This window comes from Temnothorax longispinosus, chromosome 6 (genome assembly GCF_030848805.1).
Source record: "Temnothorax longispinosus isolate EJ_2023e chromosome 6, Tlon_JGU_v1, whole genome shotgun sequence".
NCBI lineage: Eukaryota > Metazoa > Arthropoda > Insecta > Hymenoptera > Formicidae > Temnothorax > Temnothorax longispinosus.
The window spans coordinates 22,888,868-22,915,582 of NC_092363.1; the positions used below are offsets into that span (position 1 = coordinate 22,888,868).

General features: G+C 34.0%; 1 protein-coding gene and 1 pseudogene across 2 annotated transcripts; both read right to left on the bottom strand.

Annotated features, from left to right (window-relative positions):
* Positions 1-26,715, bottom strand: part of LOC139814368 (uncharacterized) — a 46,328-nt pseudogene that overhangs the window by 13,926 nt on the left and 5,687 nt on the right.
* On the bottom strand, positions 15,058-23,888 carry LOC139814367 (uncharacterized). Of its 2 annotated transcripts, XM_071780578.1 has the most exons (5): positions 16,243-23,888; positions 15,927-16,184; positions 15,610-15,842; positions 15,356-15,527; positions 15,058-15,264 (listed from the first exon to the last, which is right to left on the bottom strand). In XM_071780578.1, exons 2-5 carry the CDS (start codon positions 16,147-16,149, stop codon positions 15,095-15,097), a joined length of 798 nt encoding a protein of 265 aa, XP_071636679.1. In that variant the 5' UTR covers positions 16,150-16,184; positions 16,243-23,888; the 3' UTR covers positions 15,058-15,094. The 2 variants fall into 2 exon arrangements, with proteins under 2 accessions (XP_071636679.1, XP_071636678.1); XM_071780577.1 differs by having other exon boundaries at positions 15,927-23,888.

Sequence of the window (26,715 nt, forward strand, 5' to 3'; positions counted from 1 at the left end):
CTGCCCTTTCGCCCAATTGTCGAACATCGCCCTATTTGCCGCGTGGCTCCGTTTCGCGTGGTCCCTCCTCGCGTGGTCCCCGTCAACCCCGATCCAGCCCGCTTCCTAGAACCTCCCGATTCTCCCTCCTCTTCCCGAAGTCCGTCTCCAACCTCTTCGACCGCCTCGACCCTCGATCTCAAGGAAGTAGGCGATCCAGAGATCGTAATCTTAGAATAAATTTTAATTTTTTAATTCTCATATGTTTTAACTTCACAATTTACATATACTTTAATTTTAAGCCCGATTTAAATTAATTTACACACGTACACAACACTTCACTAAATTCATGTAATCTCACTACTGATTCCGATTGTAATAATAGCGGGCAAGATGTTCATTTTCAAATAAGTTTTTCCTTAAAGATCTTGCCCGATCACCTCCGCACCTATGTAACACCCGCGAGAAACACACACACACGTTACACATACATCCGACACTCACACTTATAAATGTATTCAATTTTATTTTGCCTACTTCTCATTTATTGTTCACCTAGCTTATATTATTGTAATAAATGTTTATCTTATGTTAAATATTAATTTCAATTTGCATTCATTTATAACTTAAGACCCACTCCATCCACCTCTCGAAATTGCACGAGGTCCGATCCTGAGTTAAAGGGATTAAATTCTCTGACTCGAAAAAGGACCGACGATCGCACCGCTCACGAAAGGCGTCCTAACGTCTTTACAGACGTTGACCCTTTCTGAGTCATAAAAGTGCGTTCGGCTCGCGCCACGCGTCTCCGAGCGCGTACCTGCGAGCGATATTTGTAAGTATCTAGCTGCGTCCTCCCTTCCCCCGACCCCTCTGGCTAGCCTTTTCCTTGCTTCCCAGATTTTCACATCCTAATCCCGGGGTTGGACGTAACACAAACAACAATGCGGTCTACAAAAATTAACTGATCTGCATCCTCCGCATTTGCTGCTTTTCTTTTGCAGTTACGCACTTTACTTTTTCATAACCGTCTAATCGTTTCTCCCAGACTTTTAACTTGCGCTTTCAATATTTCGAGGAGAATTGTCGGAAGACATATTTGCTTGCTGAGATGTCTTCGTACATGTGCCAGATGTGCTCCTGCGCACACAAAATATTTACATTTCTTACAGATTGCAAAAACAGATACATTAACGATAACAGATTATAAATAAAAATAACGCAATTGCTAGATAGAAATAAGTGAAATGTAAAGTTTCTATTATATTATTTCAAATAGTGTTAATTCAATATAATGCATTATGCAGTCATATGACTTAACATTAAATAACAAGAAATACCAATATATGTGAAGACATAAGATTAAGTGCAATATAAATCATTGCACACAAATCATATTATACAACATATCAGGTATTAATTAAGGCTGCGGTCCATTTAATGCTACAATTTATGCTTCAAAGCGTTCTTTGTCTTCTTCTTTCTTTATTGAGAAAAAAGAGAAAATGACAGCTTTGAATTATTTGTAGTGTTATATGGACTATAGCCTATAAGCATTCATAGTTTTGATCACGTAATACAGTAAAGAGATATATAGATTGAAGTAAAATAAATAAAACTTACTATCCAGCAATTTCAGCATCATTATCCATTACACGTTCAGGTTCAGGTAATTGCGAATTACTGAAAAAGGTATAATTAAAAAAGAATGTTATTTTTATTACAATATTTAAATATTTTCCAAACATTGCAAAAAAATTATTATATATATTTTTTTTGGTAAATGTTTAGGAAAATAATTACTAGTCTTTTATTATTATCTGTTATTTTCTTCTCTGCTTGTTGATGGAATTGCATTCTGTACATCCAGATCCATCTCAAACGTTCCAATGTTGAAACATGTATTGCTACAAAAAAATCGAGTTAAATGAGCTATTATACAATTTTGGTTCTAGTATTTGTATATAAAATGTGTGGTAATTGTGACGATTCTTAAACATGAAATTATATTTCACGTCGGACAAAATCACTTGTAAGTAACTCCAAATAATTAATCGAATATTTGAAAACAGAAATGATACGTAAAATCGATATTATTCAATGTTATTAGAAGAGCAACGCGCGTAATCTATCTTCCATATATCTAAACCGATTGATTTTAGTTTTCAAACTCAACACGTGCATATTTCGTACATAATATAACAAAACTTTTCTAGGGAAAAAAGGCTCTTGTTCTAGGTTTTTCTCTCCGTCCACCATAAAAAGAATTTATAGTGGAAGGGATAAAAGAAGCCACAAGAGCCCGCAAGGATCCTGTAAAATTTCAGTCTGCTTCAGTCTGCTGGTAGCAACCAAATGCAGAAGTATTCAAATCGATGAAGAATTTAAAATATCAAAAAATATAAGAAATATAGTTACAACTCTTTTTTCTATATTTGAATTTATAATATTTTATAACATAGTTAACTTCAAAAAAGATGTATGAATTTTTTTATATTTTTTCAAATATTCTAATGATGTGTATAAAATGGTCTACATGTCTACAATTAAGCTGTGTGAAGTTGCCCTTCCCCCCACTACTGAAAATCCAATAATAACTATTACCATTTGTTTGGTGGTTGTTTGGTGTTGTTTGGTAGTCCATTCCCGATGATTGGTACCTAGTCAAAACTGTAACTAATAATGCGAAAAAAAGACATATGCGCGTGAAGTTAGCCCCCTCTCTTGTAAAACTCGGCTTTCCTGACTGCGTATATCGTTATAATTGTAAGCATTCGTTTGGTGGTCGCGTGCTGAAGTTTGGTAGTCCATTCCCGTTGATTGTTAATCAAAACTGTAATCAATAATATAAAAAAAAGACATACGCGCGTGAAAATAGCCCTTTCTCTTGTAAAACTCGACTTTCCAGACTGAGTATATATCGTTATAATTGTAAACATTTGTTTGGTGGTCGCGTGCTGACGTTTGGTAGTCCATTCCCGTTGATTGTTAATCAAAACTGTAATCAATAATATAAAAATAAGACATACGCGCGTGAAAATAGCCCTTTCTCTTGTAAAACTCGACTTTCCAGACTGCGTATATCGTTATAATTGTAAGCATTCGTTTGGTGGTCGCGTGCTGACGTTTGATAGTCCATTCCCATTTATTGTTAGCTAAAACTGTAATTAATAATACAAAAAAAGACATACGCGCCTGAAGTTAGACCCTCTTTTTATAAAATTTGGCTTTCCAGGCTGCATATATTATCAAACCGAACATTTACTTTACCAATAAATAATTAATCTGCATATATTATTATAACTATAAGAATTTGTTTGGTGCATTTAGTAATTAAAAATATAATTGTTAAAGAAGACAATAAAATATATATGTGTGTAACCATGCGTTTTATAGAAATATTCTTGTACGATTGCATGTTTAATTATAATCATTAATATTTATTTAACGAGCATTTTATGATTATTTATTTTTTGTAATTATTAAATGTGCATAGTCGTAAAAATTACAAAACATAATTAATCGTTATTTTAATTACGCTCTACAATTCTAAAAATTAAAAGATTATATATTATTTGACATTTCGAACAATAACTATGAAATATGACTACAAGAAAAATTTAAAAAAACGATAAAATAAATCACCGCGTACGTCTGGAGATCGGTTGTGTACCTTGAAATGGGGTGAAAATTACAAAAGTGAACAGATTTTACTAGATTTTAATAAATAAAATCGTAGATACGCTAATGAATTTTCTCACTTTTGTAAGTAAAGTGTGTATTAATATGTAGTTGTGAGTTTCATAATTAATAAAGTTCAAAAATATATTTATTTAACAGATAAAAAGAAGTTTGAAAATTTCACTATAAAATATAATATTATTGCATCAGAAAAGAGAAAGTTGGTTGCGACGTAGAAAAATTTCCGTTGAAGGAGATAGAGAGAGACAACTACATATTAGAAAGAGAGAGCAACATGCGCGTCACCGCCAGATGTGCGTGCCGCGCAGGAAGGAGGCAAGTTCAAGCGACCGTTCCGAACGGTCCGTTCGTGGTCTTTTCCCTGGGAGCCTTCATAGGGTGCTGACGTGTTTGTTAGCGATCGTGGAGTTCGAGAATATTTCGGTGATATTTCGGTCATAACCTAACCTAAACGTAGTAAATTTTACAGTTTAGGGCCGATATCACAGTCTCCGATTAACGTGATCCTCCGATTAAATTCACTCTGCATCTCTTTGTAACTGTCTCCCTAGAAAGAGACGAAGAGTGAGTTTAATCGGAGGATCACGTTAATCGGAGACTGTGATATCGGCCCTAAGCAGATCCAAGCATGACCATTGAGCAGATTCCTGTCTCCTGCGTGACTGGCAATTTTTAAAAGCAAAATCCGTAACAAGATTTCTCATAAAATAAGTCCCAGTGAACACATTTCATAACGGCAATACAACATGGAAGTTACATGTAATATCACAATGTTATTCTTGTGATATATAAGGGCTACATAACATGGAAGAAACATGCAATTTAACATTTGTTATATATGCAGGTAATATAACTGTTATAGATTTTTTTTGGCGTTACAGTTATGTAACAAAAATTGTGTAATTGTTACGTAACACGCTTGGATCAATGTTAGTATAACTAGTAATATTCTGGTAATATTAATGGGGTGTAACGGAATAACATATACAATATAAGACTGTTGATTTGCTTACTGCTCACGTTTTTCTATGTGCCCGGGCTCTTAAACCCTGCATCGTTTTATTTTGCTAGAGCTAATAATGATCTGCGCTTTTCATCATAAATTTTCCATTGTTTTTAAATATATATATTTTGTTTAAAAGGTTCAATATTGTGCAGAGGCCTTTTAGTTTGCCTTAAGGCAAAAATTATAATTTACAAAATACATAATTTATAATTAATAATTATTAATAATTTACAAGATATTTATAATTTATATGATCAATTTATATAATCATCCATCCATATCGGTAAATAACGTAATTAATCATCATGATGCATATTACCATTACATGTACCAATTTAGTAGAATGCATTTACGTACTGCTTCTATGTTGTACATATAATAGATATAATGTCAATATTAAAAATTTGTGCAGCTATATACTCTTTTTAAATTTAATTTGTTTCTTAAGATGATTTTTGAAAAATTATATATTTGCGCTGGTTGTGACATATGTAGACTATATATAACACTTACATCAAATTAAGAAGTAGCCTACCACGTAAGGCAGTTGGCTCACGATCCAGAGGTCCCGAGTTCGAATCCCACCAAGGTAAGTGTTTTTTAAATACGAGAAAATATTTATAATCATAAACTGCATCTTAAGAAACAAATTTAGTTATAAAATGGTAATAAAATCTCGAAAAAAATAATTTTTTTACGCTCATTAGTACAGCTAGTATAACAGTTCGTGTAACTGTTACGTAATAGTTAAATAACACGTTATGTAACATGTTATATTGCTGAGTCGGAAATTGTAACTTACATGTAAGTTACATGTAACACTCTGGTTGATATAACCTGTTATATTCGGTTACATTGCCGTTGCATTGCTACTATATTACTGTGTTCACTGGGGTTACATAGATTCATGAATTTTTTTAAATATATTTCTTTATATAATAATGCAGTGCGCTAAAGAGCCCGATTTTGCATTTTTGCTTTTAAAAATTTATAATAAATAAAATACGGAGTTAAAGTGCAGTTTAAACTGCACTAGTGCATAAAGTGCACATGAGTGCACCTGAGTTTGCCTGGGTCTCCTGCCGACCCGCTTATTTTCTAGCAGCACGATCTGCTGCAATGTAATCGCAGAAACGCGGCAGAAATCGTCCACAACATGCAGTCACGATGTGATAGTAAAAATTTAGCAAGAATTGGGCATAGCTTTACCATATGAGCTAATAACAGCAGAAATACAGCAGAAATGGTGCATGGCCATATATAGTATAAAGTATAAGTAAGAACAGTAAGTTTACTTCTGTGTCGGATCCATTGTTCTTCGTGGCAAACGTCCGCCATGTGTTTTATTTGAACCGCTTACTAGAAACCGCTTGATAATTATATAAGAAGTGAAAAAAAATATAAAAAATATATTAATTAAATATTCGAAGCAAAAATGTCACAACACATGCACATAGGTAAAAAATACATGCGCGCTTTATTTGAATAATAGAAATCGCTTGTGATAATTATACATATAAGAAATGAAAAAAATATAAGAAATATATTAATTAAATATTTGAAGCAAAAATGTCCCGACACATTTTATTCATATTTTAAATAAATAATACACATTTTTTACATTGTAAGTAAAAAATACACAATTTATTTACATTAGAAGTAAAATATAAATTTTAAACTGCATTATATAATATATAATTAGTATTAACAATACATAATTAATATTAACAATAATTAATTTAAAAGCTTAATATTATATAGAATTAAGAAATTTTTATTTGTGTTGTAAAATTGTTATTTTTTTATTATGTTTCCTTTGTTCTTTAAAGTCTCGGTTAATAAATTTCAAAGTATAAAATATACGAACTCTAATATAAAGTTTAACTAAATAATTTCTCGGAAAATTTGAACATGAATGGGAAAACTCTATTTTTGAAAGAATATTTATAAAAGTTTGCACTACGTTAGGTTGTTTAATAATATAGAAATTTTTGAAAAATTTTGTATGCAATTCTTTAATATACCGTTTAAATATAGAACTTGGAATAAGCAAACGACCAAACGTATTTTCTGTATTATTATATACTCTAAAGTAACTATATAATTTTAAGGTATTTACATCACTATTTTTTTCTAAAAGTAATTTACATGTTTCACATGTATGATTTACGAATCACCGTTTTAATAAATATCCACAAATGCATAAGTAATTGCATAAGTAAATGCATAAGTAAATGCATAAGTAAATGCATTTTTATTTCTTTCCTTTATAACTCATTATGATTTTATTTTAAAAAAAAATTTTTAATAAATACAAATATACAATTCAACTAACGCTCGATGTATCTAACCCAAATGAAAACTGTCAGATGATAGCCGCCATGTTATTGATTGCTAAAGTCGCCATAATCATTTACCAACTTCTTAGGGGAGTGAATCTAATACTGTTCTTACTTATACTATGGCATGGCCTGCTGTCACAATATAATGGCAAAAATATAGCTAGAACAGAACATAGCTCATTATATAACGTACTGGTTATTATATATATAATTTCTTCCTCTATTACCGTAAACAATATTTCAGTTGGAAGAATTGTTATTAATAACAGTAATTCTATCAATTCAAAAATATGCCACATTATAAGAGTGGACTCCACGGTACAAGTTGTGCAGCACCGTAATTTATATACCGTTCTTATACCATTTTGATCGTATTTTAAGTACGAGAAAAGATGCCATTTAACGACAATGATGACATAAAAAGCAAACAAAACAAGTAACTTCCGTCGCCAGTAAATAATTCAAAACAAAAGTCGTTTTTGTTTGACCCAACTGGCCAAATTAATATATTAAATTGCACAACGTTTCGACCGAATTCCGGTCCTTCTCAAGTGAGTTTCACGCAATCATCCGCAAATCCGCATACAGAAATCAATTACATACGTCGCGTGCCCTGACTACATCATGCAAACGCAAGCTAAAAAAGTCAACGGTTTACAAAAATAATAATCTCGCGATAGTCAAAAAGATAAAATCAATCACGTTAATTACATCAAAATAAATTCAAAAATTATAAAGGCTTACATGTCGTATGCGTCTCGAGACAAATATAAGAACAGTGTTGCGTGAAAATAGAAACGTCGCAAGCCATTATCTACGAACACGTACGAACCGTATAACAGTCAAAGTCGTACTGAAATTACCTACACAATCAACGAATGACAAGCTGTGTTCAAATGTAAAAACGAACAGAACCAAATAAAAAGACTATAAGTGACACCAATAACACGGTTGTAAATAGCTGGCAGATTTTCCGTGTCTTTTTGGAGATTAATTGTACAATCATACTTTTTGATAAAGAACATCTCCGAGATTTCCCTTTTCTTAAATTGTTTCTCCTTATATAAAATCTCCGGTTGACGCCAATTAAAGCCATGATTGTGTGTGAGACGGTGCTTACTAACCGAAATATAACCGAAATAAAAAAGATTTTTTTAAATAATTGTTATATCCAATGAGGAGTGATTAATAAATATGTTAATGTCCGACGTACTTAAAGAATTACAGAAACGTATCGATAACGTATCGGGAACGAGAGCGACAAGCCCGCGCGGCGATGTCGGTCCAGGCGAAGCGGGCGGCTGCGGGAGGTGGTCCTGATACGAGACACCATCATCACCACCACCATAACCACGCGCATCATCATCACCCCAACATACATGTCTCCACGCCGAACCTCTTTCGTGACCCCGTCAGGGTGAATCCTGATCCACAAATCCAGTCCAAGCTGGGCAACTATTCGCTAGTGAAGCATCTACTCGGCAAGCATTATAAGTGCTTGATTGGCATCGATGGCATCCCGCTGAGTCCGAAGAAGCCCGGTGGGCTACGCTGCCCGGTGGGTGCGCTTAAATATTACGGGTCCTATGCTGACATATTCTGTTTCATTTTTGCATTATTTCTATAGCATCATATTATGACGTCAGATTCTGCTAGAGTTCTATTTCATTTCTACGAACATTATCTGATACGGCAGATCATGCTTTGTTACTGCTAAAATTATGCCAATATAGCTTGCGGCACACGTACAATTTGTAAAGCCTGCTAAAAGCAGGCTTGGCTGTCTGGGAAATAAATAAAAAAATACATTTTGAAAAATTTTAGTCATTTAAAAGCGTAAGCGTAAAAGTGTAGCGAACGTAAGCAATTTAAATTTTGCAATTCTGTTTTTGTGCACGTGAACGTGTGTATGCCGTATGTTCTTCTACCGTGTGAAACACAGTACCACGTGGTGGAACATGTTATAACGTGTATCGGAAAATGAGATAAAAGATATATTGAGTAAGATAAAAAATACATTTCGGAAAATCTTAAATCCATTGTACAATAACTGAAAGAGTATGCGGTATAAGACGTAAGCAGTAAAAGTTGACCAACTACAATCGATTATTCTTGGATTGTAAAAATCTTATTAGTCAATAGCTTACTGCTTACGCGTCTTAAATCTACTATTACGACTATTGTAGAATGAAACTTTATAGCCATTTAGAAACTAAGCGTAAGTCTGGCGAATGTGAGCAATCTAAATTGTGTAATTCTTTTGTTCTTTCTTTTATGCTCATGCATGCACGTGTGTGCCACGTGGTAGTAGAAGAACACACAGCTCCCGATATTTCAGATTTATAAAAGAACATTTTTCTACATTAACAAAATTAAAAAATAACTGTTATTTTCTTTAAAATAATTAATTATTTAATAATGATATTCAACACACACATGCAGATTATGTAATAATGTCAGTACTTAGCAATGCATGGAAGCAAGATAAACTTATTGTTAGATTATGCATATAATCTTAACGCTATAATTATAAATGTATATGATATTATAATGCATTTTAGCATATGCTAAAAAAGAAAGGATTATTATTTTTCATATTTTTTGTCTTCTTTTAGAGAGACAATATGACAACTCTCAATAAATCTTCATATTGCGAGAGTTGTAGTCGATATCCCTATGTCGGCAGAGTATCCGTAGGAGAAAAGGATAGTGTTGACTTTATCTATCAATTTGTGAAGAAAAGATTTGTTGCCGTGGACCACGAGAGTCCTAGCATATTCATTACTGCCCCTGACATAATTGGGCCACCCAAATTTCAAAATTACGGACAACTATTCCATTTATACCAATTCCTTATTTTTGTGATTTTGAGGTACGTGTATTTTCTGGTACTACCTATCTCTGTTATAGTCCTGTACAAAGTAATCGCTATATATTATATGTTACAAAATTTTCTACTATTTGATAATTTTGATTTTCCAATATAGAGGTATTTAAATGGTCTTTCAATATCTCCATGGCAAAACGAAACGTTCATGAGATCCATGAGATCTGATGGGTCGCTACCATTATCCGATAATAATTGGGAAAAAAGATATATTGGTATATGTAATATTTAAATCGATAAATAAGATATTGTTAAGGAAGATATGCTTTTGCTAAGAAAAGAGTAAATATAATAATATTTTCTATTTACAGATATCGAGTTTCATGAAGCTGTATATCCAATCAGAGTCTGTATTTACGAAATCTGTAATCCTGGAAGCGTAATTCAAATTTCGGCTCAAGATTCCAATAATCGCTGGATTACGTTGTGGGATGAATCGTTTTGGGATGAGTCATCGATTGTACCCCCGACATCAAGATTATTCTCACCTCCATTATCGCATTCGTGCAACTTTAAAACCAAAATACTCAGACTAACATTTAGAAAGAGTTCAAGTGTCTCTTACACAAAGCTAGAAGCTGTGATGCTTATCGGAACATCAGATTTGATTTCCCCTAAAAATCCTAATAAGAGTTTTACTAATCTATTCAAAGAAATTAACTGCATGTACTCTTCATACCGTGATGATGATAATTTAACAGCAGATTTGAAAAGTGCACACTTGGATATAGTTCATCTGCAACAGAATTTTTTCAAATATTGTATTATTTGTGAAAGGTATTATTATCGCCGACGTTAGATAATATTTAAATTCTTTTTTTTTTCATTAATAATGAAAATTAATTTGTTTTTTAATTATATTTGCAGCAATATAAAAAAAATTGCTTATAAAAGTAATTTGAGAAACAAAGAAGTATCTCAGGAGATAATCCCTGGTTATGTGCAACCTAATGAAGAAAAGAACTCGCGTCATATTTTATTGGAGAGTGATTTAAATTGGGCAAAGAAAATGAAACTCTCTTCAGATAAATCCAAAGAGCTATCATGCAGTTTGTCTAACCTTCCTGTAAAGTATTCTAAGAAAGTCTATTTTTCGTAATAATATATTTATTGCAATGTCATTTCGAGTATTAAAGTTATATATTTTATCTTTGCAGGATGAAATACTAGTAAAAATATTAAAAAACTTAGATCTGACGACGTTATGCCACATGAGTTATGTAGATAAGCGTTTCTATAAATTAACATGGGACCCTGAATTCTATACAAGTTTGAACATTCGACGTTTGAGGCACCATGACAAATATATTATGCACAATATATTTTGTTGCTTTACAGCTAGATGTAAATCTTTGCAACAGTTGGATCTTACAGCAAGCAACTTTGATGTTAAGGATTTCGTAAAGTTTCTTAATAATTGCGGCATGCATTTAACGCACTTAAGACTCAGAAGCTGCAAATCTGTTGACAGTTTCGCCCTACATAAAACTTCAGAGATATGCAAAAAATTGAAAGGTATGTATACATGCATATAGTATATAATTATCAAGATTATGGGTAAACTGCATATAACTAATACAAATTTTTCTTAGAATTGGATCTAAGTTATTGTACTGGCATAGACGACGAAGGATTTTCCTACCTCGAGAAGCTGGAAGGTTTGGAACGTTTAAATCTTTATGAAACACGTATAAGAACTGAACGTCTTTGCAAAATACTGCAAAAAATCAATGGATGCGTGAGTTAGATGCGGACCTTATAAACGCAGAAGCAGTTCTAAAAGAGTTGGCAAAATCGTGTCGTAACTTGGACGTAATAAATTCACTGTGCGTAAATCATCTTTCATCTCAGGGTATTAGTGCCCTCACTAACTGTAAGAATTTACGAAAAGTGGATTTTTATAATAATCAGCTGTAAGTATATGCGCTATATTTTCTTTTAAAATACACATTATTGTATTTTTTTATTGAAATTTGTTTGCTTCTCTTGCGTGCATCTTGAAAAAGTTACATTAATTTTCTCTTTGCAATTAAAGTACTGTACTAATTACATCATTTTTGTTACAGATGCAAGTATTCCGTTACTGTTGATACCTTATGTAAATTACTTTCCTCTTATCAAAACTTGCAAGAAGTTGATTTGCACGATATTGACCTCACTGATCACCAGTTGGAATTACTAGCGCAGTGCAAAAACTTGAAAAAGATATATTTGAAGTTTTCCAGGTAGCAAACACAAGTCATTTTGACGTCAAATACTAGTCATGTTTGTACAAATGACGTCAATGACCAAAAAGCGACTATGTCTTTAAAAATGACATTATACTGACGTTATTCCATAACGTCATTATAACGTCTATTTTTAGTCATTTTTGGTCTATGACATCGGCGACTAATAATGGACGTTTATAAGACGTCATTTCTTAGACCATCTAAAGACGTCATTTTAAAGACGTCTTAAAGTCGTCCAAATAAGGTCTTTTTGTAATATAACTATTTTTACTTCTTAATATTGTATAATAAAGTAATAATAAAATAACAACCACAAAATTAACTACAATATGTTTGTTTCGCAACTTTATGATTGAAGTGGCGAATTTATGGTATAAGTACTATAAGTGGATGTAGTTGCGTGTGATTATAGTTTTATGATAACTGCATTTCATGCAGTGTTATAGCTATCAAGAAGATTATCATTACAAGATTTTTGAACACTTTAAAGATGTACCTGTTATAGACAAGTACGGTTAATAAGGAAGCATCAGGGTGAGAAGATCGTCACTGTCCACTGGATCATCGAAGTCAAGCGACTCGGGCGCGGTACTGTACTAGGATAGGTGACCGCCTTGAGAGCGGCTATACGCACATGGCATGTAACGAAACAGTTAAAAAAGCTTTTTTTTTCTTAGATAAAGAAAAAGAACATTTTTTTATAAACGTTTATCAAGTAGACATTTTAAAATTTTAATTTCATAAAAAACATTTCTGGAAACCGGTATGTTGTACAATGGACCTATTTTTGCCGTCAAAATAACGTATCCGCGATGACGTCAATTGTCTGTGACCACCTGTGACATTAGACCGTCATTTTAACGTCATTATGCCGCCAGTTAGTGACGTCAGGAATGGTTAGTAAAGGACCAAAATTTGACGTCAAAATGACTTGTGTTTGCTACCTGGGTAATTATTACTTACCAAATAATAGGACTTTTGATGAGAATCTACTTTGACAGATTATTTTGTTTTACAAATTTAAAGAAAGTCATTTATGATTATTGTGTTATTTTGGTATTTAGAAAAAATACTGCTACCTGTATTGGGTCATATTTTTTTTTAATTTCACGTTCATATATAGTCTGAGTTAGGTATATACTCCATCCAGCAAGAGAACATCCACGGGTTACACATAGATGGGCAAAGTGAAAACGTAGCGCGCTATTAAGTACCACAATACGTAAGTATACGGCACGCTCGGTGTGGATCAAGGAGAGCTTTTTATGCGCGGAAATCTGTTCGAAACGGACGAGTTTTTGTCTAATCCGTGGATTTTCTCTCGATGAACGGAGTACAGGTCTGAATTCTAAGATTCTTTTATTTCCTCACAAAGTAACTGCTCCGATAAAACACTTTCATAAAGAAATGTGATAAAAACGTTGTTACTCTGACTGAGTGTTGTTCTTTTAGTATATATATTTTTTAAAAGTATTTTTATAATTAAAATATATTTGTTCGGCTGTGTATGTGTAGTCTTTTAGTTTAAAAACCGTACAAAGAGCTTTGCAATAATTGTTGTATATATAACATGCGTATACCTAACCCAGGTAGCAAACACAAGTCATTTTGACATCAAATTTTGGTCCTTTACTAACCATTCCTGACGTCACTAACTGGCGGCATAATGACGTTAAAATGACGGTCTAATGTCACAGACAATTGACGTCATCGTGGATACGTTATTTTGACGTCATTTTCTGACGTCTTATTGACGGCAAAAATAGGTCCATTGTACAACATACCGGTTTCCAGAAATGTTTTTTATGAAATTAAAATTTTTAAATGTCTACTTGATAAACGTTTATAAAAAAATGTTCTTTTTCTTTATCTAAGAAAAAAAAGCTTTTTTAACTGTTTCGTTACATGCCATGTGCGTATAGCCGCTCTCAAGGCGATCACCTATCCTAGTACAGTACCGCGCCCGAGTCGCTTGACTTCGATGATCCAGTGGACAGTGACGATCTTCTCACCCTGATGCTTCCTTATTAACCATACTTGTCTATAACAGGTACATCTTTAAAGTGTTCAAAAATCTTGTAATGATAATCTTCTTGATAGCTATAACACTGCATGAAATGCAGTTATCATAAAACTATAATCACACGCAACTACATCCACTTATAGTACTTATACCATAAATTCGCCACTTCAATCATAAAGTTGCGAAACAAACATATTGTAGTTAATTTTGTGGTTGTTATTTTATTATTACTTTATTATACAATATTAAGAAGTAAAAATAGTTACATTACAAAAAGACCTTATTTGGACGACTTTAAGACGTCTTTAAAATGACGTCTTTAGATGGTCTAAGAAATGACGTCTTATAAACGTCCATTATTAGTCGCCGATGTCATAGACCAAAAATGACTAAAAATAGACGTTATAATGACGTTATGGAATAACGTCAGTATAATGTCATTTTTAAAGACATAGTCGCTTTTTGGTCATTTTACGTCATTTGTACAAACATGACTAGTATTTGACGTCAAAATGACTTGTGTTTGCTACCTGGGTAAGTACATATAATCCCATACTGTTCAATCTCTACAAAATAGTTTCTCGAGAGGAATTTATATTACTCATAATAACTAAACTTAAAGCTCTTTTAATTTATTATTCATGAAAAAAACTACTTGTTCTTGTTAAGGCGAGATAGTTTGACGCGCATCTGCGAATCGGCCTTTAGCCGGAAACCGAGCATTCTCGATGCTGTGATCAGAGACGCTCAAAAATGTTCGGCTATAGTCGGGTGCGCTGCGAGCGTAGTACGCGCGACCACGATTTTCCCCCCAAGAGATCAGAGTCGTCTGTAACGCCATTACAACCGGTCCTCGAGTTAAGAAACAATAAAGTGTGAGCGTACGGTTAATTGAAATCAAGCTACTTTATTCCGGCTACCCCCTCACCACATTTCCTCTCTACATCTGCTACAACAGTTTTTCTGCGAGTCCTTATTTCTATTTCCAAAGCTGCCGTCAGGCTGCTTACGCCATTTTGCATTTTTTAACCACCCAGCCAAGGCTGCATCTGCTTCAACGAGATCACTATTCGGAAAGGAAATTTTTAGTGCTCCTGAAATAAGACACATGTACATATAACACAAAACATCTTGCATTTTTTACATACAAATAATAATAAACTTAATGTATTAGTAAATAATTACCTTGAAACAAATTGTATAGTTTGAGAGTTTTGAAAGCTATTTTTCCGTTACCTCCGTCACAATTCATTTCACCTGCCAGTGTGTTAGAGAATAATTTTGTTAGTATGTTTGTTGCACTTTTTTTTTCGGGATTCTTCGCGCTCAGTTTCATGTGATTAGACATGTAGTGACACTGCAAACAACAAATAATGAAACATTAGTAAACACGTAGAAGAAAACTTTTTTAAGTACGTAAAGAAATGAATTATGCTTACAGCAGCAGTCAAATTATGATCCGCCTGTAAGAAAGTCTCAAATTCTTTTAAATGTTGTTTTGTGTGCAAAGGTAATGGTGGCATTTTCTCAGAACGCGAACGTCTCTTTTCTGGGGGTATTATAGCTCTCATAAGCTTGTTCACGTTTATATTGAGAATGTCTAGCTTTCCAGAAATTTTTTCTACTGTAACTAGTGTCCTTTTAACTGTCATTTCGGTGTTTAATGTCTTCTCTGCAACAAATACAAAAAAATTATAGTAATACAGGCACAGAAAGCAAACATTTATTTTACACTAGTATTGCAACAGAATGTTACCTGTATTCTTATAATGCAACTGTTCTTTAAACAATGTACGTCGATGGGAAGCGCTTGAATTATATAATTTTGGTTTATCATTACAATTAGAAGAATTGCTGCTGCATTGCACGGTGTCCACAGAATCAGTGTTAAAAGTTGATGTTGGTTGATGATCAGTTGATGTAAGATCCTTCGTTAAAGTTGAATCATCCTTACTGAATATTGTTGGAGTATTCGTCATGCGAGGCGCTGTACTACACCGACGACATTTTTTTCCTAGACCAATCATATACATTTTATCCTTTTTCGAGCCGCAACTCTCTATGGTCTATACCTTTTGTCTCAACCGTCTTTCACGAGATAGATTGTATCACAAGTCCTTCATTAAAGAAATCGCATATTGAACTGCATATAAAGTGTATAAACTGCGTTATTACATCCTGTATCCTCTCAAGACTCCTGCGCTAAAGTGGACATTCTGCTCGTTACGGTCAACAGCTAGGTTATGGGCCCAGATATTAACGCATCGAAATTAAGGTTATGATGGCAGACAATACGCGTGTAACGATTACAAAGCTTAACAACGATAACTACCAGGTTTGGAAGTATAAAGTCGAGCTTCTATTAATTAAAGAAGATTTATGGAACGTAGTAAGTCAGGAACCTCCTGCGGAAGTAGATGCGGCTTGGACACGGAAGGATGGACAGGCTCGCGCAACGATCGGATTGCTCGTCGAAGATAATCAATTCGTGCATATTCGGGACAAAACTACTGCACGTGATACATGGAATGCGCTTAAGACTTATCATCAGAAAGCTACATACATTGACAAGTAAGGTATATCTTCTAAAGAGAATTTGCAGCTTAAAGTTAACTGATGATGGAAGTATGGAAGATCACATTAATAATATGCTTGATCTTGTAAATAAATTAGCAGCATTAGGAGAGCAATTAATGGATCATTTAATCGTTGCAATGATGTTAAGTAGTTTGCCAGATTCGTACAACACGCTCATTACGGCGCTTGAAAGCAGAGCAGAAGAAGACCTTACGCTGGATCTCGTAAAGGGCAAGTTAATCGATGAGTACAAGAGGCGAAAGGCGATAGGAACTTTAGGTGAATCAAGCGAATCTGCATTGAAGACATCAAAGGATAGCAAGGAAAAAAGTCGCGGAAATCAAGAATGTTTTTTCTGCAAGAAGCATGGACATCAGAAAAAGGACTGTTACAAGTACAAGAAATGGAAACAAAATAAAGAAAAGGCAAATCAAGCAGCGGAGAATTCTCGTAAAGACGGTAGCAAATCAGGTGAGGTTTGTTTTCATGTTAATACAAAAGGAAAGACATTAAACACCTGGTTTATCGATTCTGGGGCTACGAGCCATATGACAAGTAATAAAGATTTTTTCGAAGAGCTCGATTCAACTAGGAAAATTGACATCCGATTAGCAGACGGTGAGTCGCGAGAAGCATGCGGAATCGGCATGGGCAAGTTAAAAGTCTTAATGATAAGAATCAAATTATTGAAGTAAAAGTTACTGACGTTTTATATGTACCTAGTTTAGAAGGCAGTTTGCTATCTGTAAAGAGACTAACAGAAAAAGGTTTACAGGTTAAATTTGAGAGCAACAAATGCTGTATAACTAAAGATGGAAAGATCATCGCCGTTGCAGATGAATCATCTAACTTGTATAAACTACGAGTATCACAACAGGCTTGTGTGGCAATTCAGAAGCACAATAAACATTGTCAGCACATGTGGCATAAACGTTTTGGACATCGAGACCCTGAAGCAGTCAAGCAGCTAGCAAATAACGGACTTGCAGTAGAACTGAAGATTACTGACTGTGGGATAAGGACGACGTGTAAAGCATGCATTAAAGGAAAAATGGCAAGAAAATCTTTTCCAAAGAAATCAGAAAGCAGAACTTTATCGACACTGGATCTTATTCATACGGATTTATGCGGACCAATGCAAACTCAGACGCCTGGGAAAAAACGATACATTCTTACTATTATAGATGATTATAGTCGGTATACGGAGGTATTTCTGTTGCGAAGTAAGGACGAAACAGCCAGTTACATTAAGGATTACATTCAAAAGGTAAAAACGCAGTTTAACAGAAAGCCAAAATTCATAAGATCAGATCGAGGAAAGGAATATATTAATGCAGAATTAAGGACATTTCTAAAGCAAGAAGGTATTCAAGTGCAATATACAGCGGCTTATTCACCTCAGCAAAATGGCGTCGCTGAGAGAAAAAAATCGCTCGTTAATGGAAATGGCGCGATGTATGATAATAGACGCTGAAATGCCGAATAAATATTGGGGAGAGGCAGTTGTCACGGCAAATTATTTACAGAATAGATTACCAACAAAGGCTACAGAAAGGACACCTCATGAGTTGTGGTTTACTAAGAAGCCAAATGTAAATCAACTCAGAATATTTGGATGTACCGCGTTCGCACATATTCCAAAAGAACAACGAAGAAAACTGGATGTGAAAGCGAAAGAACTCAGATTCGTTGGATACGCAGAAGACTCAAAAGCTTTTCGTTTACTTGACATAACTACGGATAGGATCATCATAAGCAGAGACGTGATATTCATAGAAGATGTTGAAGATGGCTTCGAAATAACTGAAGATGAGAATGAAATTCAAGTCGATTTACACAAAGCACCATCGGAAGAGATTAAGGAGGAGTCAACAGTTGAAGAGCCCGCGAATAATGAAGAATTTACTGAGAAACCTAAAGAAAAGATTCAAGATAAAAATACGGATGCACTACAGAGATCAGACAGAAAAAATAAAGGAGTTCCACCACAGAAGTACGAAGAAACTGCAAAGATAGCAATGGAACTTCATGATCCAAGGACCATTCAAGAAGCAATGTCAAGAACAGACAGAGACAAATAGAAGACCGCGATGGACGATGAAATAAATTCCCTTAACGTGAATAATACGTGGGAATTAACGGAACTACCAGACGACAAAAGACCAATAGGATGCAAGTGGGTCTTCAAGCTTAAGCAAGATGCAGTTGGAAATCCGAGCAGATATAAAGCAAGATTAGTTGCTCAAGGGTTCTCACAAAAATACGGAACCGATTATGACGAGGTTTTCGCACCCGTGGTAAGACCAACTACATTCAGGACGCTACTGTCATCGCTGGAAGAGAAAACTTCATTGTCAAGCATATTGATGCAAAAACCGCATTTTTAAATGGAGAACTAAAGGAGGTCATATATATGAAACAACCGATAGGCTACGAAGTACCAAATAAGGAACATATGGTGTGCAAGCTAAACAAGAGTTTGTACGGATTAAAGCAGACAGCAAAGGTATGGAACGAAAAGGTACATAAGGTACTTGAAGAACATGGATTCAGACAAAATGAAACTGACCCGTGTCTGTATATAAAAGTAATTGATGATGTATGGATTTACATAATTATTTACGTAGATGATATTATTATTGGAAGTAAAGAAGAGAAACTCGTAAATGATGCCATAGATACGTTAAGGAGGAGTTTTGATATTGTCAATCTGGGAAGCCTTAGTAATTACTTAGGAATGTCAATAGAACGAGATGACAAAGGAATATTTTTATCTAAGCCAACCAAAATATATTAAGAAGATAATTGATTCAGTCGGACTTGAAGAAGCGAAGATTTCCAGTTACCTATTGGATCCAGGATACGAAAATATAGAGAACTCAGAAGATGTGATGGAGGACAGTACAATAAAGTATCAGAAGCTAATTGGAGAACTACTCTATGTTGCTGTACATACATTCACGACCAGACATAGCAGCCACCGTTTCGATTTTGAGCCAAAGAATAAAATGCGCAAAGGATTTAGACTGGACAGAAGCTAAGAGCCTAGGACAGTAAGATATTTAAAGGGCACTATCGAATGGAAATTCAAACTCGGAGACAACACCAAGGAAGATGAAGAATCACTGATTGGATATGCGGATGCAAATTGGGCGCAGGACAAGGCAGATCGTAAGTCTAATAGCGGATTTATTTTCATGTTAAATGGAGGCACGATTAGTTGGGCGTGTCGCAAACAAACGTGTGTAGCACTCTCTACAACGGAAGCGGAATACATAGCGCTTGCCGAGGCTTGTCAAGAAGAAATCTGGATTGGAAGATTGCTGGAAGAGTTCGGGATAACGTCCACGACACCATTGAAGATTTACGAAGATAATCAGAGTTGTCTGAAGCTATTGCGCACGAAAGGTTTCAACAACAGAACAAAACATATCGATACAAAGTATCATTTTGTAAAGCAATTGAAGGAAAGTAACGTAATGGATTTTGTATACTGTCAAACATCAGATATGATAGCTGATATGCTAACAAAACCATTACATGGAATCAGATTGAAGAGGCTTGCAGAATTCAGCGGACTTAAGGACTGGAGCAAGTAATGTCATCGGTGAGGAGGAGTGTTGGAGTATTCGTCATGCGAGGCGCTGTACACCGACGACATATTTTCCCTAGACCAATCATATACATTTTATCCTTTTTCGAGCCGCTACTCTCTATGGTCTATACACCTTTTGTCTCAACCGTCTTTCACGAGATAGATTGTATCACAAGTCCTTCATTAAAGAAATCGCATATTGAACTGCATATAAAGTGTATAAACTGCGTTATTACATCCTGTATCCTCTCAAGACTCCTGCGCTAAAGTGGACATTCTGCTCGTTACGGTCAACAAATACACGGTCAGGTACTTGCGTCAATGATTGTACGTTCGAAGAAAGAGTCATCCCTTCCTGAACAGCACTTTCGTCACAGTTAACAGGGCTATTTGTAAGTAATGAATTGCAAGAGGTTGAGGATTTTAAGGGACTTTTTGTCTTGCTGAATGAAGCCAATGATTCCGGCCTTTTCATTTTAGAGGCTGCAATTGTTTTTGCTGTTTGAACTACTTTCTTCAATTCCGTCGCGGAATGCTTAGAAGATGGCTCTTTTCTTTGAACAGTCATTTTTCCTCCTTTAGCCTTTTTGTTATTTAACTTAATAATAGAGGAACTCTTCAACAATTTTGACGAGATGCTGGCATCCGAATCATTATCCCAATTAGCCCAGAAGGCTAAAAATGGCGATTTACTCCAGCGTCGTAGGAACCTATTGGATTTTGAAGATTAGATGGTAGAAAGAAAAAAAGGTTATATAATGTACACCCTTTCACCAGTGGGGGAAGCGTCTACAGGTTTTCAAAAATGTAAAAAAAATAGTCACATGAAAATACTCGAACGCGTCAGATATTGACAGTGTATATGTCCCACGTGTCTCTGATATTGGAGGTATGTATAATCTGCCGGTTTGCATGGTGAGGGTGGCTGTACGGAACGGTTGAAAACGGGAAAAAAAAATTTATTCGAGCGCGTCAGATATTCAGAGGGGATGTTAAGTGAACCCGAAAAAAGCTCCCATTCAAAAGACTGACGATTCGGACATGACGCAAGCTCATGGCGGCTTCTTGATAATGCAAAAAAAAAATCGCTATTTTGAAATACTCGAGCGCGTCAGATTATTATACAGGTGATTCAGCTTGATTTCCTAGTCGTGCTGACTCATAATCTGACGATTATTTGGAGGGATTTTCTTAATCTGACGAATTAAAAAAAAAAATTTTTAAATTAAAAAAAAATTTTTTTTAAATCACTAAATGTGACAAATAAAATGCATGGAAAATAGAATGCAATGTAACAATGGAATCTTTTTTTAGCTGACATGCAAGAAATACTGCTTTTGTATCCGCTTCTTCATGATCAGGACATGACAGTTCATGATCGATGGTTCGCGTTACTTTATTATTGGTAACTGAATATACGTAACACAAATCATGACTCAGATATATTGTTTTGTTACCGATAATCGTAGCCATCTCCTGATCAGCCCAATGATCGATAAAAAACTTGACAAGAGCTTCTTTAAACTTGATGTTTTTCAAATCTTTCGCAAAATCTGCTGTTCTCGTTTGTTGAGGGCCGGAGATGTAAAAATCCTTGTCATCCACATTACCTCGAAGAGTGTGCTCATAATCTTTGATAGAAGGTGTGAAGTAGCGATCAAATACAATGGCTACTCGACTTGCTGAGTTATTAACAAGACATTGCAAAATCTTTGACACATCCCCAAAACTGCGCGGCATTTCTTTGAAAGTATTTAAAAAGAAGAAGCCATCTACAATTACAAAATCTACATTGGATGGCGGTAGTTCCATTTCTTCAATTTTTTTTTTCCAATTCTTTAACCAGTACCGACTTATAGTTCTGACTACTAGTTCTGACGATTTGTGCTACTTCGGCTTGTGGAAATCGGCAGATTATATTTTTTTCATTATTCTTGAATTATTTCCTTCAAAATAAAAAAAAATTCGACCGCGCTCGAGAATGTCAAGGTGACGTTTTTTTTTGCAAGTTTGTGACCCTCCCACTCCCTTACGTCACGCTCAAATCGTCAGATTATTGAAATGCACACTTTTCAGCATGTTATTAACCCACTTTACCTTAATCTGACGCGCTCGAGTATTTCTAACAATCGATTTTTTTTTACTATTCTGATCGGCTGCCCTAGACGCGCGATCCTATATTAAGGGCTTATATATAGTGGAGGTACTCAACAGAGGGTGCAAGGTATTCTCCTATATGTTAATCTGTCGCACTCGAGTAAATAAAAAAATCCCCTATTGGGCTCACCTACTATGAATAGAGGAAAAATGTAAGTTTTAAAAAAATATCTACATATTCCGAACTCATAATAATGTGTGACAATCTGTATATAAAAATTTTTATAGGAGAATAAAATAAAATTTTACTATAAAATCTTTTAATTTCCACTTCGTGTTTTGGCCAATCAGTTTTAAAAGATTGTTCAGTTTTCACCAGTTGTGTGACAGATTTTGGATTAGGGGGCGAATTATAATGTCTAAAATATTAAAAATTACACAAAACTCTCGATAAACTGTCTATTATACGCAATTTTTTGGTTGCTCGATAAATTATAAATTTCGACACAAATTTCGAATCGACATGAACGACGTCGAATCGATATTATTTCGATAAATCATTTCTGACTAGGGTGATGCAACGCTGTTGCTCAGATATACGGAGCAATACATCATCGAAGGAGGCGCCGACAACAAGCGTGTTCTCTTGTCGGAGTTTCAAGACACAATGATCGTTTCCACGGTTTTAACAAATACATTAGGTTGTTATTGTACATGCGATGCTCACGGCTCACGTGATGCTTATAGCGACGAAATGACTTTATCATATATAGGGTTCAAACTTTCCGTATCCTTTTTCAAATTGATCGTATTGGGGTGTTTTTTAATTAAAAACATTTCTGCAATCTTTCTCTTTTTCGTATTTTTTTCCCTATGGATGATATCAGTTTCAGACCATTTGAAATTATGGCCTAACATTACACGGTGTTTGCTAACGACGGAGTGATTGCTGTCATGTTTTTTAATGTCTTTTTGGTGTTCATTAACTCGTGTCATTAATTGACGTTTAGTTTGCCCTATATATGTTGCATCACAATCGCCGCAATCTATCTTGTGGGAAAAAATTTTAAGTTAAAATCACCTGAAACTGCCAGGCCAAAATAGCCTTGGTCTTGTCAAGCTGGTGCGGCCCGACGGTAAAGTAATTTTTACGGCGCTCTTCAGTTGTCGTTGTTTACTATTTCGGTTGTTTTAACCAAACAGCTGTCCTGCCGAAATTACCGTGCGGACCGGCATATGTGACCGTTTTAGTAAGCACATACGTAAGTTCGTCTCTCAATCGTCGCTCATATTGTGATTTGTGATTGTGATTTGTGTTGTTGTGTGTAATATATATAGTTAACAAATACATTGAGTCTGTTTGAAGAAACAATGGACAATTTTACAGTGCAAATATTGAAGGAGTGGAAATTTGATAATTTTATACAACGATTTCAAAGTAAGTGCATATTTTTTTTTAATATTCAGAGTTCTTATTATTACAATTATGCAAAAAATCATGACTTGAGTTGTATACTCGATACGAGAAAAGTATATAACTTGATTATTGAGAACTAAGAATTTTGATAACTTGCAAACATAACCTGCTATATATATATATATATATATATATATATATATATATACATATTTGTTGATTTCAGTATATTAGAAATTCTGAATGTATACATGTATACATATTTGCTGACTTCAGTGGATCAGAAATATATTTCTTCAATAAATGTTGTCAATCATATATGCTTTCATTCATAATTTCTGCATAATTTATGCATATACTATAGTCCGATATTAATCATATAGTCTTGATCTTAATGGCAATAGAAAAGTGATTAAATTTCCAAGAAATTTTTGACAGCGTTTCAAATATAACTAATATTTTTAATATTCAGTACAGTTTTATCTTTGTTTTATGAAACGTATGTATATATGTACACACACACACACACACACACACACACACACACACGCGCGCGCGCACACATATACACACACATTTATATATATATATATATATATATATATATATATATATATGTATAATATATGTGCACATTCTTGATTATATATACACTCTTCATATATGTATTATAGCGGCGGGAATAGATGAAGAAATTTTTGATACGTTGGATGATAACGAAATGTTAAAAAAAATTTTTAACGAAACGGAATTTGGATTCAAAAAAAAATTCAAAATTAGAATGAAAAAATGGAAGGAGAGTCTCGTATCACTCAATAATATTCTTCCATCTTCGCCTGCAATAACGTCTGTCGAAGTATTGTCAAACGATCATCAATCTCCAAATTCCTCACAATTACTAACGTTAACACCAATAACTGATTCTGCACGAAATGACCAATACGTCTTAAATGTTTCTGATGTTTTTCGTAAGTCATTTCTTTGCTTTATTTATTGTACAGTGTAGGTTTCTATACGATTTTATTGCGTTGTTTGTTACCTCCTTCTAAGGCTGGTTATGTATTAAAATTTTTATTTATATAAATTATTTCGATTACGTTTGAAAAAATATTCTATTTTTAAAACAATTTTTCAATCGTTTAACATTATGTAGAGCGATTCTTGAAATTTACTATTTTTATGAATTTAAAAGATACTTAGATGTAATGTTTAAAAATGTATAACATTGTTTAAACAATGTAATATTTTTCAAATTCAATCAAAACAATTAGAAAACGAAATTCTTGTTGAGAACACCTGTCTCTTTGAGCTTCAGCGTCATTCGAATATAAACTGTTAAAAAATATGATTTACTATTAAACTTTCTCGCACATTTTTTATACGTCACATTTATATATTATATTTTAAAACTACATTTCTCTTCTGGAGTTTTTTTACAGTTTATTACAATTTGTAACATATAATGCATGAAATGCTGTAGCTGTACAGAGAAGAAACATATTTGATCTTTTGAAATCGTCAACGAGAGGAAAGATTGCTTTAGAAGAATTTAGAAAAGATCAAACTATCGACACGCGAATTATATCCGACTTAGTCGTTGAACACGAATTTGAATGTTCAGGTTCCTACAGGTATGATATTCATTGTGCATATATACATCATTCCAACATTTTAGGTTCTTGTATTATTTACTTCTGCCATGATAAGATTATATGACTATTATTTAGTCTGTTTTATATATATTGTATCAATGGATAAGTTTTAACATTAAAAATTTATGTACAGGAAATTTGTTATATGGAAACATTATATACTTAATAGACTATTTTTCCGGAAAATTCGACCATTTTTTAAACTAAAAAATTTTTTTTTATTTGTAGAATAACAACTGAAAGGTTTCTTGAACTTGCTGCCGAACTGGGAGCTATTTTTCAAAGACCAGACAAGACCATAACAGAAAGCTCACAATTGTTTTTCTTTCCTTATCAGAAGTCGACATCATTTACCCGAACAGCAGCAAATGCTGGCGGAGTGTTATATGAGAAGTATTTAAAATACAGAAAGAAATTAATTAAATGCGATATAATAAAGGACAAAAAATTATTACATGAAGGTATAATGAAATTACTTGGATAACTGCATTAAGATTTTTCTTACAACTCATTTTATTTGCGTAATTATTCCAAAATAACTTCTTCTTGTAACTTTCAATTATAGACGTTATTAATTGGGCTTCTAATTACAGACATTCCACAAATTCAACAAGAAAGTGATATTGAATGGCTGCAACAAAATGATGAACCACTGGATGAAGTAGTCGAAAAGTGGAATCAAACATTCTTATATAGACAACGATGCAAGAATATTAAAAACTATTTTGACACGTACAAATGTTTACGATCGAATTTCGGGCTTTTATTGGTAAATTTTGTACTTTAATTACTGTATCTTTGTAAAGGTATATTTTAATTACTATAATTAAATACTTGTTTGTATTTCGACAGTTGTCTCATGATTTTGATGCCACGCATGAAGAGTCGAAAAATAATTTTATTGAAAATTGGGGTACAGTGGCTTCCACGATCGTCAAATACGCCGCACTAAAAAAAAAAACTGTCCTGTTTAGAGGAAAATTTGATTGCAGCAGGTGAATTATATTAGGTGTATATGCATCACATCAAAGAGGATGTACTCGTAAGTCGTAATGCTTAACCCTTACAAAAAAGTATTACTAGCTGGTTAGTAATAAATACTTATTTTGTGTATTAATAATACTAAAATTAAGTATTTATTAGTACTTGAATCACTGTGATCCAAGTATTGCATAGTATTTTATTACTGGTCAGTAATTTATGAAAG